Raw genomic sequence first — 15,765 nt, forward strand, 5'->3', positions numbered from 1 at the left:
GGAAGTGATTGGAACACCTGATTCCAATAATTTGGATGGGTGAGCAAATACTTTTGGCAATATAGTGTATAATGAAACTGTAGCGATGGACTTACATGAGCTTGAGCCAGGTTTGTGGTATCTACATGCCATCGACCATTTTACAAGATTCAGTACAGGGAGCATCATCACCACAAAAAGACCCAAAGAGATAGTGAAGCACTATATTCACTGCTGGATAAGCGTTCATGGCCCACCACGCAGATTATTCACTGACAATGGAGGTGAATTTAACAACGAAGAAATAAGAGACATGGCTGAACATTTTAACATTGAGGTTAAAGCCACTGCTGGATACAGTCCATGGAGCAACGGTCTACTGGAAAGACACAATCAGATTCTCACTGAAATGCTACTCAAGGTAAAGAGAGACAACAAATGTGACTGGAAAATGGCTCTGGACTGGGCTTTGATGGCAAAAAACAGCATGCACAATGTACATGGCTACAGTCCATATCAACTTGTTTTTGGTCAAAACCCAAACCTGCCTTCAGTTCTAATTGATAGACCTCCAGCATTGGAAACTGATGCCAACACATGGATGGGTCATCACACTGCAACACTGCATGGCATGAGAAAAGCCTTTGCTGAGGCTGAATGTTCTGAGAGGATCCGAAGAGCCCTCCGAAAACAGCTGCGACCCACAGATGACAAATATGAAACAGGAGACAAAGTCTATTATAAACGTACAGACTGTCAGGAGTGGAAAGGGCCAGGTGTGGTTATTGGCCAAGATGGAGTAGTATTATTCGTCAGGCATGGTGGAACGTATGTCAGAGTACACCAGTCTAGGCTGAGAAAAATGAATGAGACACAAGAGAAACTAGGGGAAAGCGAAAGCAAAAATCCATTTAAAACGGATGACCACCTTTCAAAGACACCAGCAGCGGTACTTGACGAAGAACATGACTTTGAAAGTGAACTTGAGGAGGAGATGGCACCAACAAGCAATGAATCACTTGGTGTTGCAGAAAATGGTGAATCCTCCTGTGATCCAGTACAACCTGAAGGGGATGGTCTTCCACTGACACACACAACTGTAAGTGAAGGAATAAAACTAAAAGCTGGACAAGGAATTAAATTCACAGACAAAGAAACAGGTCAAAAATATGCTGGAAAAATAACAAGCCGTGCAGGGAAAGCCAGTGGGAAACACAAAAACTGGTACAACTTAGAATATACTGAGCCAGAGGAAATTGCTGGATCTACAGGATCCATTGATATGGGACAAGTAAGCAACCTCGAAGTGGTTGAAAATGTCAAGACCAATACTTACAACAGAGATGAAATATTAGTAGTGAACGAGGATATTTTCTCACACGCTAAACAAACTGAACTTGAGAACTGGAAAAGAAACAATGTATTTGTGGAGGAAAAAGATGAAGGTCAGAAATGCATATCAACGAGGTGGGTGTGCACACTCAAGAAAACACAAGTAGACATAGTACCCAAAGCAAGACTGGTTGCAAGAGGCTTTGAAGAAATTAACATTCAAGAACTTCCTAAGGATTCACCCACTTGTTCCTCTGAATCTCTAAAGATGGTTATAGCTGTTATATGCCAAAATAAATGGAAGCTGAACTCTATGGACATCAAAGCAGCCTTTTTGCAAGGTAAAGATTTAACACGGGATGTGTATCTCCGTCCGCCTCAAGAGGCAGAGAGCGAAGGAATCGTATGGAAATTAAATAAATGTGTCTATGACTTGGCAGATGCTTCCTTGTTCTGGTACAACAAGGTGAAAGAAACCATGCAGAAGCTGGCAGGAACTGTGTCAAAAGTTGATCCAGCTGTCTTCTACTGGCAAGATGATTTCTGTAAGGTGACAGGAGTTCTTGCATGCCATGTAGATGACTTTGTATGGGGTGGTTCAGACATGTTTTCTTCAGCTATTATCCCCCAACTGAAAACTGCTTTTCAAGTTGGAAGAGAAGAACATAACAGCTTCAACTACATTGGAATGGAGGTTCATTCTCTGCAGAATGAAATCAGAGTACAACAGCGTGCATACATTAAAAACCTACAGCCCATTCCTATGGATCCCATCAGAGCACCACAGCGGGAGGCTCCATTAACAGACACAGAAATGGACATGTTAAAATCCAAGATTGGACAGATTCTGTGGGTAGCAAGACAGAGCAGACCTGACATCATGTGTGACATATCTATCTTGGCGTCAAACACAAAACATGGTACAATTCAAACATTACACTCTGCAAACAAACTGATCAGAAAACTTAAATCTGAGGAAGTTACCCTTAGATTCCAATGCTTGGGAGACAGCAAATACCACAAGCTAGTGGTGTTCAGCGATTCCTCAATGGGAAATCTCTCAGATGGAGGGACACAAGGAGGACATTTTGTCATGCTGATGGGAGAAGATGGAAAATTTTCACCCATATGCTGGCAATCCAGACGGATTAGGAGAGTGGTACGTAGCACGTTAGCTGGAGAGACTTTAGCACTAGCAGATGGAATTGATAGTGCTGTCTTTCTTGCTACACTCTATTCAGAGCTCATGGTTGGTGATGGCACGCGCAACATCTTACCCATTACCTGTGTAACGGACAACCATTCCCTCCTTGATGCTGTCAAATCCACAAAATGTGTAACTGAAAAGAGACTCCGGCTTGAGATCAGCAGCATCAAAGAACTTATGGGTTCTGGGACAATCCAGGAAATCATATGGACACCTACCAAAGACCAACTTGCCAACTGCCTAACAAAAGTGGGGGCGTCTGCCCTTGGACTGCTGAGAGCCCTAGGTGAAGGGAAATGGCAACTTAAAGATTAAAATAAATAAAGTGACTATTGTTCCTTACATAAGTTAAGTTCAAGTAAATGGAGTTAAAATAAATAAATTGACTATTGTTCCTTACATAAGTTAAGTTCAAGTAAATGGAGTTAAAATAAGTAAAGTTAGAATGCTAAAATTTCTTTAGCCTGTTATGTGTTCTTTAAAGAAAGAGGGGAGATTGTTAAGTTGTAAGTAGCAGACTGCATGTATGAGATGTAAGGAATGGGAGGCGGGGCTAGATCTGTGTTTCGTTCTTCGGGGAGTTGAATGAAGAGCGCGGGAGCGCATGTTGTAAACTGTTAATGGCGACCATTAAAGTGTGGATATTAACGTAAGCAGTGTGATTATTGAGCCAACATCATCAAGACTAGAGATCTACTTACATACCCCACCAAAACCTGTGCAATGCCCTCCTCTCACAATCTTTCAGAGAAGTTCATTGTACTGTGGAATATGAATGGACAGTGATGACACCTTGCCTTGATATGAAGCAATTACACAAGGTGTGAAAGCATCAATGATTACTGGTGTCTTTGAAAAGGGCAAAAGTAGTCCCAAACACAGCTCCTTTTGAATGATTGTTGTAGATATAGTTTAATTTAAACACCGGGTTTCATAAGAAAAGTCAACATTGGTTATAAATCCAGATTAACTTTCCCTGGACCCAGGGAATTGTATTGGATATGGATCCAAATGATCACCAACACAGCAAGGGGAAATTTGGTATGATATTAAGGAATTGTGAAAGTGGAAGGAAGGAGTGGAAATACTGTCAGACTGACAATTTTTTCTGATAGTTGAATAAAAAAAAGGTGAAAAGTGGGCCGGTTAGCTCATCCTGGGCAGAGCGTGGTGCTAATAACGCCAAGGTCATGGGTTCAAGCCCCATACTGGCCATTTGTTCACAAGATTCTTGGATTGCACAAGAAAAGATTCAAAGAACACCTTCCTGGTCATGTAGGTGTTTGTAAAACAGAGATTAATGTACACTGGGACAATGTCATGCACTGTTGAAAGTGCATAATTGCCATTGCTTTAAAAGAGATACAAGTCCCGAATCCGCAGCCATCTTAACTCCCTCTTACAAAAACGTACCCAATCCAAAAAGGTGAACCATAGTTTCCCTATATTTTAATTAGCTGCATTGAAAAACAGATTACGTTTTAAATAGGAAATATATCATCTTGAGAAAAAGCTCTATATAAAAGGACAAGAAATGATTTGATAAGATTGAAATTGTAGGGATCTCCAACTGTGAGAAGATAAAGACGAACTCCTTAGCCAATGAACACATCGTTGCTGCCTCTACCTAGCCCTACAATGTGATGACACCCAATCTGGGTAATGTTTTAAACCATGTCCTCCTTAAATTTGGTTTCCAGTTGGCCACACCTAACTCTGTCATCAAGACTAGAGATCTACTTACATACCCTACCAAAACCTGTGCAATGCCCTCCTCTCACAATCTTTCAGGGAAGTTCATTGTACTGTGGAATATGAATGGACAGTGATGACACCTTGCCTTGATATGAAGCAATTACACAAGGTGTGAAAGCATCAATGATTAGTGGTGTCTTTGAAAATGGCAAAAGTAGTCCCAAACACAGCTCCTTTTGAATGATTGTTGTAGATATAGTTTAATTTAAACTAGTGCTGTCAATCGATTAAAATTTTTTTAACGCGATTAATCGCATTTTAATCGCAAATTTTTTTTCTGATTGAAAATCATTTAAATACTCTCGATGACATACAAAAAATACATACAGGCTAGGTTTGTGCCAATGTTCTTTTTTTTAAATGAAAACAGGTCACAGACACTGATTTATGCCATAGAAACATATGGCAAGAAGATGGGGAGGCATGTAGCAAAAAATAACAAATAAAAAAGGCCCTGAAAACAGGCTGATGTAAAAGACAGTCTTTACAGTTAATACAGTCTTTTGAACAAAGACAAGCATTTTACCCTACTGCTATAAAATGTAGTACAGTTAATATTAGATGTTAATTAACCAAGATAATAATGAACAATTTTCAATCAATACATCAAAATCAATAGACCCACATCACTAGATGGAGGTAGTCTATGCTCTAGAAAGTTACTTTTCAGCCTCTTAACAAAAATGAGAACACACACACCAGCACCCACCCACACACACACACACACACACACACACACACACACACACACACACACGATACCGACCTGTGGCGTACACAGACAGCAAGAGTGCCGTAGCAGATTCCATTTCACCTCAGTAATCTGTTTTCTCAGCGTATTTCAGGTTGCTACTAGTTATCAGACACTCAACTTGTTTGTTGGTGGTGGGGCTTAAAGAAAAGGCACTAGCGCTACCCAGTGTATGAGCGTCTTTTTCCCTTGAGGAGCTCGCTCTCGAAACCTATGAGAAATGCATAGACTGGGGGAAAATAGCCCCGCCTTCCCGCAGGCTGCAGCGGGATGTACTTGGAAAATTGTACCATAAAACCACATAGCGTTAATCTCACATTAAAAAAATTATCGCCGTTAAAATGGCCTCGCGTTAACGCGATAATAACGCGATAATTTTGACAGCACTAATTTAAACACCTGGTTTCATGAAGCAATTACACAAGGTGTGAAAGCATCAATGATTACTGGTGTCTTTGAAAAGGGCAAAAGTAGTCCCAAACACAGCTCCTTTTGAATGATTGTTGTAGATATAGTTTAATTTAAACACCTGGTTTCATGAGAAAAGTCAACATTGGTTATAAATCTAGATTAACTTTCCCTGGACCCAGGGAATTGTATTGGATATGGATCCAAATGATGACCAACACAGCAAGGGGAAATTTGGTATGATATTAAGGAATTGTGAAAGTGGAAGGAAGGAGTGGAAATACTGTCAGACTGACAATTTTTTCTGATAGTTGAATAAAAAAAAGGGCAAAAAGTGGGCCGGTTAGCTCAGCCTGGGCAGAGCGTGGTGCTAATAACGCCAAGGTCATGGGTTCAAGCCCCATACTGGCCATTTGTTCACAAGATTCTTGGATTGCACAAGAACAGATTCAAGAAACACCTTCGTGGTCATGTAGGTGTTTGGCAAACAGAGATTAACGTACACTGGGACAATGTCATGCACTGTTGAAAGTGCATAAATGCCATTGCTTTAAAAGAGAGCGCACTCCTCAATCCATTGCCATCTTAACTCCCTCTTACAAAAATTATCCCAATCCAAAACGGTGAACCATAGTTTCCCTATATTTTAATTAGCTGCATTGAAAAACAGATTACGTTTTAAATAGGAAATATATCATCTTGAGAAAAAGCTCTATATAAAAGGACAAGAAATGATTTGATAAGATTGAAATTGTAGGGATCTCACTGTGAGAAGATAAAGACGAACTCCTTAGCCAATGAACACATCGTTGCTGCCTCTACCTAGCCCTACAATGTGATGACACCCAATCTGGGTAATGTTTTAAACCATGTCCTCCTTAAATTTGGTTTCCAGTTGGCTACACCTTACTCTGTCATCAAGACTAGATATCTACTTACATACCCCACCAAAACCTGTGCAATGCCCTCCTCTCACAATGTTTCAGAGAAGTTCATTGTACTGTGGAATATGAATGGACAGTGATGACACCTTGCCTTGATATTAAGCAATTACACAAGGTGTGAAAGCATCAATGATTACTGGTGTTGAGGTATATTACCAACATGGAGCTAAATCAGTGGGCTGAACCATCCCCGTTGCCACCTGAACCACCCCCTTTGTTCTTCTCCACAATGGAACTACCCCCACGTCACTCACAGCACGGACCAATCAGCCGATGCGCAGACAGGAAGTGCCCGCACGTCATCCATGGGTTAAAAACGCAGCGCGAAAAGACTCCAGCCTCTTTTTCCATGGGTTTGGAGCCCGTCAGGAGAGACCCATTTCACGTGAAATACCAGAAGAAAGCTGACTGGAAGTAGCTTTCATTTTCCTGTGTCAAAAGTCACGGATCGCAGTGTTCCATCGTGCATAGCGGCTGCGCTGACTGGGAGACAGAAGCCTTTGAAGCTGACCGCGGAGCTTCGTTCTCCCCTTCCTTGGACGAATCGGCTGAGAGGACGCTCTCTAGCCGACCACCTCCTAAGATCACCTCCTAAAATCCCTCCTTTCCAACTCGTGAGCATATCAACCCCTCTGCTGCGGCCCCGGGCTGACTGAACTTCCCGAGGGGTGGACCGGTGGCAGAGAACCTATGCCCGACAGAAACCAAGCTGCGGTTGCCGTGGAAACGCCAACCTCCCTCGGACGACGCATCTCACAGTAAAATCAATTTACTTTTAGAGAGCAATCCATAGCCATCTTAACTCCCTCTTACAAAAATCAACCCAATCCAAAAAGGTAAACCATAGTTTCCCTATATTTTAATTAGCTGCATTGAAAAACAGATTACGTTTTAAATAGGAAATATATCATCTTGAGAAAAAGCTCTAAAAGGACAAGAAATGATTTGATAAGATTGAAATTGTAGGGATCTCCAACTGTGAGAAGATAAAGACGAACTCCTTAGCCAATGAACACATCGTTGCTGCCTCTACCTAGCCCTACAATGTGATGACACCCAATCTGGGTAATGTTTTAAACCATGTCCTCCTTAAATTTGGTTTCCAGTTGGCCACACCTACAGTAACTCTGTCATCTGTTAAGTTGTAAGTAGCAGACTGCATGTATGAGATGTAAGGAATGGGAGGCGGGGCTAGATCTGTGTTTCGTTCTTCGGGGAGTTGAATGAAGAGCGCGGGAGCGCATGTTGTAAACTGTTAATGGCGACCATTAAAGTGTGGATATTAACGTAAGCAGTGTGATTATTGAGCCAACATTGGTAGCAGAGGATGGCCACTGCTGGAAATTACAAAGTTCCCCCACCGTTCGACGAGAAGACGTCTTACGAAAGTTGGAAAAATGAAATTGAAATCTGGAGACTTGTTACCGACTTGGACAAAAAGAAGCAGGCCCTGGCGGTTACCCTGTCGCTATCAGGAAGAGCGAGAGAAAGCGCGCTGGAAATCGCTGCGGAACATCTCAACGTCGATGCAGGAATGAGTGTTCTTTTAGACAAGTTGGATTCAGTGTTTTTAAAAGAAGAAAAAGATCGACAGTACGAAGCTTACACGGAGTTTGACCGGATCGACAGACGCGGCGACACGTCCATGATGGATTACATTATCGAATTTGAACGACGGTACAACAAGTTACTTAAGTTCAAAATGGAACTACCGGATGCAGTGTTAGCATTCAACCTATTAGACACCGCGGGGCTAAACGTTAAAGACAAACAGCTAGCTCTTACCGCCTGTTCCACTGTAACTTTTGACAACATGAAATCGGCTTTGAAAAGAATCTTCGGTGATAATGTCTATCCTCCACAAGAGGGCGACTCAGCCTTTTTCACCAAATACACAGGCAAGCGTGAACGGAGTTCAAACTCAGAGCAAAGCTCAAGAACAGCTGCAGGGACTAATCCACTCGACAAATACGGGAGAAGAACTAAATGTGCAATATGTCAGAGCACTTTTCACTGGGCAAAAGACTGCCCCAATAAAAGAGAACATGTGAAGCTAACAAATGTTGAGGGATCAAAAGACAACGTTGAGGAATGTAATATTACTATGTTTTCAGACGAATTCACATCTGACACACAGATCTTCATGGTAGAAGCTTTGGGATCTGCTCTGATTGACACTGCCTGTACAAGAACTGTGTGTGGTGAAAAATGGCTTGCAGATTATGTAAGTGGATTGCCTCAGAGAGAATTAATGAAGATTAAAGATGAAAAAAGTGCAAGACCTTTCCGGTTTGGGGATGGAAAACTGGTGCAATCCACAAGAAAGGTGACTATTCCTGCAACAATAGGAAAAACTAAATGCAACATTGAGACAGAAGTAGTTCCAGCAGATATACCGATGCTTTTGAGCAAAACATCACTGAAGAGAGCGAGTGCTGTTTTAGACATTGCTCAAGACAAAGCAATGATGTTTGACCAACCTGTAAAACTTGAACTGACATCTTCTGGACATTATTGTGTAAATTTAAGAAAGGAAAGGATCAATAATGAAAGCCAGTTTAAACAAAGTGAGACACCAAATGATGAAGATGAAATTCTCATTGTGACAGAAAACATGGCAACAAAAGAAAAAAAAAACAGTACTGCTAAAGCTACATAAACAATTTGGACATGCCTCAGTTGACAGACTACAAAAGCTCTTATCTTGCTCAGGCAACACCGATGATGAAAGCATTACAGTCCTGAAGGAAATTGTAAAAAACTGTGAAATATGCATCCGGTACAGTAGAGCAAAACCTAAACCTGCAGTGGGTTTACCCATGGCTTCAACGTACAGTATAATGAAACTGTAGCGATGGACTTACATGAGCTTGAGCCAGGTTTGTGGTATCTACATGCCATCGACCATTTTACAAGATTCAGTACAGGGAGCATCATCACCACAAAAAGACCCAAAGAGATAGTGAAGCACTATATTCACTGCTGGATAAGCGTTCATGGCCCACCACGCAGATTATTCACTGACAATGGAGGTGAATTTAACAACGAAGAAATAAGAGACATGGCTGAACATTTTAACATTGAGGTTAAAGCCACTGCTGGATACAGTCCATGGAGCAACGGTCTACTGGAAAGACACAATCAGATTCTCACTGAAATGCTACTCAAGGTAAAGAGAGACAACAAATGTGACTGGAAAATGGCTCTGGACTGGGCTTTGATGGCAAAAAACAGCATGCACAATGTACATGGCTACAGTCCATATCAACTTGTTTTTGGTCAAAACCCAAACCTGCCTTCAGTTCTAATTGATAGACCTCCAGCATTGGAAACTGATGCCAACACATGGATGGGTCATCACACTGCAACACTGCATGGCCTGAGAAAAGCCTTTGCTGAGGCTGAATGTTCTGAGAGGATCCGAAGAGCCCTCCGAAAACAGCTGCGACCCACAGATGACAAATATGAAACAGGAGACAAAGTCTATTATAAACGTACAGACTGTCAGGAGTGGAAAGGGCCAGGTGTGGTTATTGGCCAAGATGGAGTAGTATTATTCGTCAGGCATGGTGGAACGTATGTCAGAGTACACCAGTCTAGGCTGAGAAAAATGAATGAGACACAAGAGAAACTAGGGGAAAGCGAAAGCAAAAATCCATTTAAAACGGATGACCACCTTTCAAAGACACCAGCAGCGGTACTTGACGAAGAACATGACTTTGAAAGTGAACTTGAGGAGGAGATGGCACCAACAAGCAATGAATCACTTGGTGTTGCAGAAAATGGTGAATCCTCCTGTGATCCAGTACAACCTGAAGGGGATGGTCTTCCACTGACACACACAACTGTAAGTGAAGGAATAAAACTAAAAGCTGGACAAGGAATTAAATTCACAGACAAAGAAACAGGTCAAAAATATGCTGGAAAAATAACAAGCCGTGCAGGGAAAGCCAGTGGGAAACACAAAAACTGGTACAACTTAGAATATACTGAGCCAGAGGAAATTGCTGGATCTACAGGATCCATTGATATGGGACAAGTAAGCAACCTCGAAGTGGTTGAAAATGTCAAGACCAATACTTACAACAGAGATGAAATATTAGTAGTGAACGAGGATATTTTCTCACACGCTAAACAAACTGAACTTGAGAACTGGAAAAGAAACAATGTATTTGTGGAGGAAAAAGATGAAGGTCAGAAATGCATATCAACGAGGTGGGTGTGCACACTCAAGAAAACACAAGTAGACATAGTACCCAAAGCAAGACTGGTTGCAAGAGGCTTTGAAGAAATTAACATTCAAGAACTTCCTAAGGATTCACCCACTTGTTCCTCTGAATCTCTAAAGATGGTTATAGCTGTTATATGCCAAAATAAATGGAAGCTGAACTCTATGGACATCAAAGCAGCCTTTTTGCAAGGTAAAGATTTAACACGGGATGTGTATCTCCGTCCGCCTCAAGAGGCAGAGAGCGAAGGAATCGTATGGAAATTAAATAAATGTGTCTATGGCTTGGCAGATGCTTCCTTGTTCTGGTACAACAAGGTGAAAGAAACCATGCAGAAGCTGGCAGGAACTGTGTCAAAAGTTGATCCAGCTGTCTTCTACTGGCAAGATGATTTCTGTAAGGTGACAGGAGTTCTTGCATGCCATGTAGATGACTTTGTATGGGGTGGTTCAGACATGTTTTCTTCAGCTATTATCCCCCAACTGAAAACTGCTTTTCAAGTTGGAAGAGAAGAACATAACAGCTTCAACTACATTGGAATGGAGGTTCATTCTCTGCAGAATGAAATCAGAGTACAACAGCGTGCATACATTAAAAACCTACAGCCCATTCCTATGGATCCCATCAGAGCACCACAGCGGGAGGCTCCATTAACAGACACAGAAATGGACATGTTAAAATCCAAGATTGGACAGATTCTGTGGGTAGCAAGACAGAGCAGACCTGACATCATGTGTGACATATCTATCTTGGCGTCAAACACAAAACATGGTACAATTCAAACATTACACTCTGCAAACAAACTGATCAGAAAACTTAAATCTGAGGAAGTTACCCTTAGATTCCAATGCTTGGGAGACAGCAAATACCACAAGCTAGTGGTGTTCAGCGATTCCTCAATGGGAAATCTCTCAGATGGAGGGACACAAGGAGGACATTTTGTCATGCTGATGGGAGAAGTTGGAAAATTTTCACCCATATGCTGGCAATCCAGACGGATTAGGAGAGTGGTACGTAGCACGTTAGCTGGAGAGACTTTAGCACTAGCAGATGGAATTGATAGTGCTGTCTTTCTTGCTACACTCTATTCAGAGCTCATGGTTGGTGATGGCACACGCAACATCTTACCCATTACCTGTGTAACGGACAACCATTCCCTCCTTGATGCTGTCAAATCCACAAAATGTGTAACTGAAAAGAGACTCCGGCTTGAGATCAGCAGCATCAAAGAACTTATGGGTTCTGGGACAATCCAGGAAATCATATGGACACCTACCAAAGACCAACTTGCCAACTGCCTAACAAAAGTGGGGGCGTCTGCCCTTGGACTGCTGAGAGCCCTAGGTGAAGGGAAATGGCAACTTAAAGATTAAAATAAATAAAGTGACTATTGTTCCTTACATAAGTTAAGTTCAAGTAAATGGAGTTAAAATAAATAAATTGACTATTGTTCCTTACATAAGTTAAGTTCAAGTAAATGGAGTTAAAATAAGTAAAGTTAGAATGCTAAAATTTCTTTAGCCTGTTATGTGTTCTTTAAAGAAAGAGGGGAGATTGTTAAGTTGTAAGTAGCAGACTGCATGTATGAGATGTAAGGAATGGGAGGCGGGGCTAGATCTGTGTTTCGTTCTTCGGGGAGTTGAATGAAGAGCGCGGGAGCGCATGTTGTAAACTGTTAATGGCGACCATTAAAGTGTGGATATTAACGTAAGCAGTGTGATTATTGAGCCAACATCATCAAGACTAGAGATCTACTTACATACCCCACCAAAACCTGTGCAATGCCCTCCTCTCACAATCTTTCAGAGAAGTTCATTGTACTGTGGATATGAATGGACAGTGATGACACCTTGCCTTGATATGAAGCAATTACACAAGGTGTGAAAGCATCAATGATTACTGGTGTCTTTGAAAAGGGCAAAAGTAGTCCCAAACACAGCTCCTTTTGAATGATTGTTGTAGATATAGTTTAATTTAAACACCTGGTTTCATGAGAAAAGTCAACATTGGTTATAAATCTAGATTAACTTTCCCTGGACCCAGGGAATTGTATTGGATATGGATCAAAATGATGACCAACACAGCAAGGGGAAATTTGGTATGATATTAAGGAATTGTGAAAGTGGAAGGAAGGAGTGGAAATACTGTCAGACTGACAATTTTTTCTGATAGTTGAATAAAAAAAAAGGTGAAAAGTGGGCCGGTTAGCTCAGCCTGGGCAGAGCGTGGTGCTAATAACGCCAAGGTCATGGGTTCAAGCCCCATACTGGCCATTTGTTCACAAGATTCTTGGATTGCACAAGAACAGATTCAAAGAACACCTTCCTGGTCATGTAGGTGTTTGGCAAACAGAGATTAATGTACACTGGGACAATGTCATGCACTGTTGAAAGTGCATAATTGCCATTGCTTTAAAAGAGAGAGCAATCCATAGCCATCTTAACTCCCTCTTACAAAAATGTACCCAATCCAAAAAGGTGAACCATAGTTTCCCTATATTTTAATTAGCTGCATTGAAAAAGAGATTACGTTTTAAATAGGAAATACAGGTGCTGGTCATAAAATTAGAATATCATGAAAAAGTAGATTGATTTCAGTAATTCCATTTAAAAAGTGAAACTTGTATATTATATTCATACATTACATACAAACTCATATATTTCAGATGTTTATTTTGTTTAATTTTGATGATTACAAATGACAACAAATGAAAATCTCAAATTCATCATATCAGAAAATTAGAATATTGTGAAAAGGTTCAAAATTGATGGCCCCTGGTGCCACACTCTAATCAGCTAATTAACTCAAACCACCTGCAAAAGCCTTTAAATGGTCTTTCAGTCTAGTTCTATAGGCTACACAATCATGGGGAAGACTGCTGACTTGACAGTTGTCCAAAAGACGACCATCGACACCTTGCACAAGGAGGGCAAGACACAAAAGGTCATCGCTAAAGAGGCTGGCTGTTCACAGAGCTCAGTGTCCAAGCACATTAATAGAGAGGCGAAGGGAAGGAAAAGATGTGGTCGAAAAAAGTGTACAAGCAAGAGAGATAACCGCACCCTGGAGAGGATTGTGAAACAAAACCCATTCAAAAATGTGGGGGAGATTCACAAAGAGTGGACTGCAGCTGGAGTGAGTGCTTCAAGAACCACCACACACAGACGTATGAAAGACATGGGTTTCTGCTGTCGCATTCCTTGTGTCAAGCCACTCTTGAACCACAGACAGCGTCAGAAGCGTCTAAAGAGAAACAGGACTGGACTGCTGGTGAGTGGTCCAAAGTCATGTTCTCTGATAAAAGTAAATTTTGCATTTCCTTTGGAAATCAAGGTCCCAGAGTCTGGAGGAAAAGAAGAGAGGCACTTCATCCACGTTGCTTGAAGTCCAGTGTAAAGTTTCCACAGTCAGTGATGGTTTGGGGTGCCATGTCATCTGCTGGTGTTGGTCCATTGTGTTTTCTGAGGTCCAGGGTCAACGCAGCCACATACCAGGAAGTTTTAGAGCACTTCATGCTTCCTGCAGCTGACCAACTTTTTGGAGATGCAGATTTCATTTTCCAACAGGACTTGGCACCTGCACACAGTGCCAAAGCTACCAGTACCTGGTTGAAGGACCATGGTATCCCTGTTCTTAATTGGCCAGCAAACTCTCCTGACCTTAACCCCATAGAAAATCTATGGGGTATTGTGAAGAAGAAGATGCAATACACCAGACCCAACAATTCAGAAGAGCTAAAAGCCACTATTAGAGCAACCTGGGCTATCATAACACCTGAGCAGTGCCACAGACTGATCGACTCCATGCCACGCCGCATTGCTGCAGTAATACAGGCCAAAGGAGGCCCAACTAAATACTGAGTACTGTACATGCTCATACTTTTCATGTTCATACTTTTCAGTTGGCCAACATTTCTATAAATCCTTTGTTTTTATTGGTCTTCAGTAATATTCTAATTTTCTGATATGATGAATTTGAGATTTTAATTTGTTGTCATTTGTAATCATCAAAATTAAACAAAATAAACATCTGAAATATATGAGTTTGTATGTAATGTATGAATATAATATACAAGTTTCACTTTTTAAATGGAATTACTGAAATCAATCTACTTTTTTATGATATTCTAATTTTATGACCAGCACCTGTATATCATCTTGAGAAAAAGCTCTAAAAGGACAAGAAATGATTTGATAAGATTGAAATTGTAGGGATCTCCAACTGTGAGAAGATAAAGACGAACTCCTTAGCCAATGAACACATCGTTGCTGCCTCTACCTAACCCTACAATGTGATGACACCCAATCTGGGTAATGTTTTAAACCATGTCCTCCTTAAATTTGGTTTCCAGTTGGCCACACCTAACTCTGTCATCAAGACTAGAGATCTACTTACATACCCCACCAAAACCTGTGCAATGCCCTCCTCTCACAATCTTTCAGAGAAGTTCATTGTACTGTGGAATATGAATGGACAGTGATGACACCTTGCCTTAATATGAAGCAATTACACAAGGTGTGAAAGCATCAATGATTACTGGTGTCTTTGAAAAGGGCAAAAGTAGTCCCAAACACAGCTCCTTTTGAATGATTGTTGTAGATATAGTTTAATTTAAAGACCTGGTTTCATGAGAAAAGTCAACATTGGTTATAAATCTAGATTAACTTTCCCTGGACCCAGGGATTGTATTGGATATGGATCCAAATGATGACCAACACAGCAAGGGGAAATTTGGTATGATATTAAAGAATTGTGAAAATGGAAGGAATTAGTGGATATACTTTCAGACTGACAATTTTTTCTGATAGTTGAATAAAAAAAAGGTGAAAAGTGGGCCGGTTAGCTCAGCCTGGGCAGAGCGTGGTGCTAATAACGCCAAGGTCATGGGTTCAAGCCCCATACTGGCCATTTGTTTACAAGATTCTTGGATTGGACAAGAGCAGATTCAAAGAACACCTTCCTGGTCATGTAGGTGTTTGGCAAACAGAGATTAATGTACACTGGGACAATGTCATGCACTGTTGAAAGTGCATAATTGCCATTGCTTTAAAAGAGAGAGCAATCCATAGCCATCTTAACTCCCTCTTACAAAAATCAACCCAATCCAAAAAGGTAAACCATAGTTTCCCTATATTTTCATTAGCTGCATTGAAAAACAGA

General features: G+C 41.1%; 1 protein-coding gene and 4 non-coding genes across 5 annotated transcripts; all 5 read left to right on the forward strand.

Annotated features, from left to right (window-relative positions):
• The first annotated feature begins 1,809 nt into the window (after nucleotides 1-1,809).
• Nucleotides 1,810-12,176, forward strand: LOC119780748. Its single transcript, XM_038280901.1, has 2 exons — nucleotides 1,810-2,942; nucleotides 11,974-12,176. The coding sequence occupies exon 1, from the start codon at nucleotides 1,916-1,918 to the stop codon at nucleotides 2,831-2,833; it is 918 nt and encodes a 305-aa protein (XP_038136829.1). The 5' UTR covers nucleotides 1,810-1,915; the 3' UTR covers nucleotides 2,834-2,942; nucleotides 11,974-12,176.
• Nucleotides 3,659-3,733, forward strand: trnai-aau. Its single transcript has one exon. It is a non-coding gene; the product is annotated as a tRNA-Ile (tRNA).
• trnai-aau lies at nucleotides 5,770-5,844 on the forward strand. Its single transcript has one exon. It is a non-coding gene; the product is annotated as a tRNA-Ile (tRNA).
• A 627-nt stretch (nucleotides 12,177-12,803) lies between the features above and the next one.
• On the forward strand, nucleotides 12,804-12,878 carry trnai-aau. Its single transcript has one exon. It is a non-coding gene; the product is annotated as a tRNA-Ile (tRNA).
• Nucleotides 12,879-15,438: 2,560 nt separating this feature from the next.
• On the forward strand, nucleotides 15,439-15,513 carry trnai-aau. The gene has a single exon. It is a non-coding gene; the product is annotated as a tRNA-Ile (tRNA).
• Nucleotides 15,514-15,765: the final 252 nt, after the last annotated feature.

The sequence above is a fragment of the Cyprinodon tularosa genome, unplaced genomic scaffold (assembly GCF_016077235.1).
Source record: "Cyprinodon tularosa strain WSP-4 unplaced genomic scaffold, ASM1607723v1 ctg1656, whole genome shotgun sequence".
In the NCBI taxonomy this organism is placed as follows: Eukaryota; Metazoa; Chordata; class Actinopteri; order Cyprinodontiformes; family Cyprinodontidae; genus Cyprinodon; species Cyprinodon tularosa.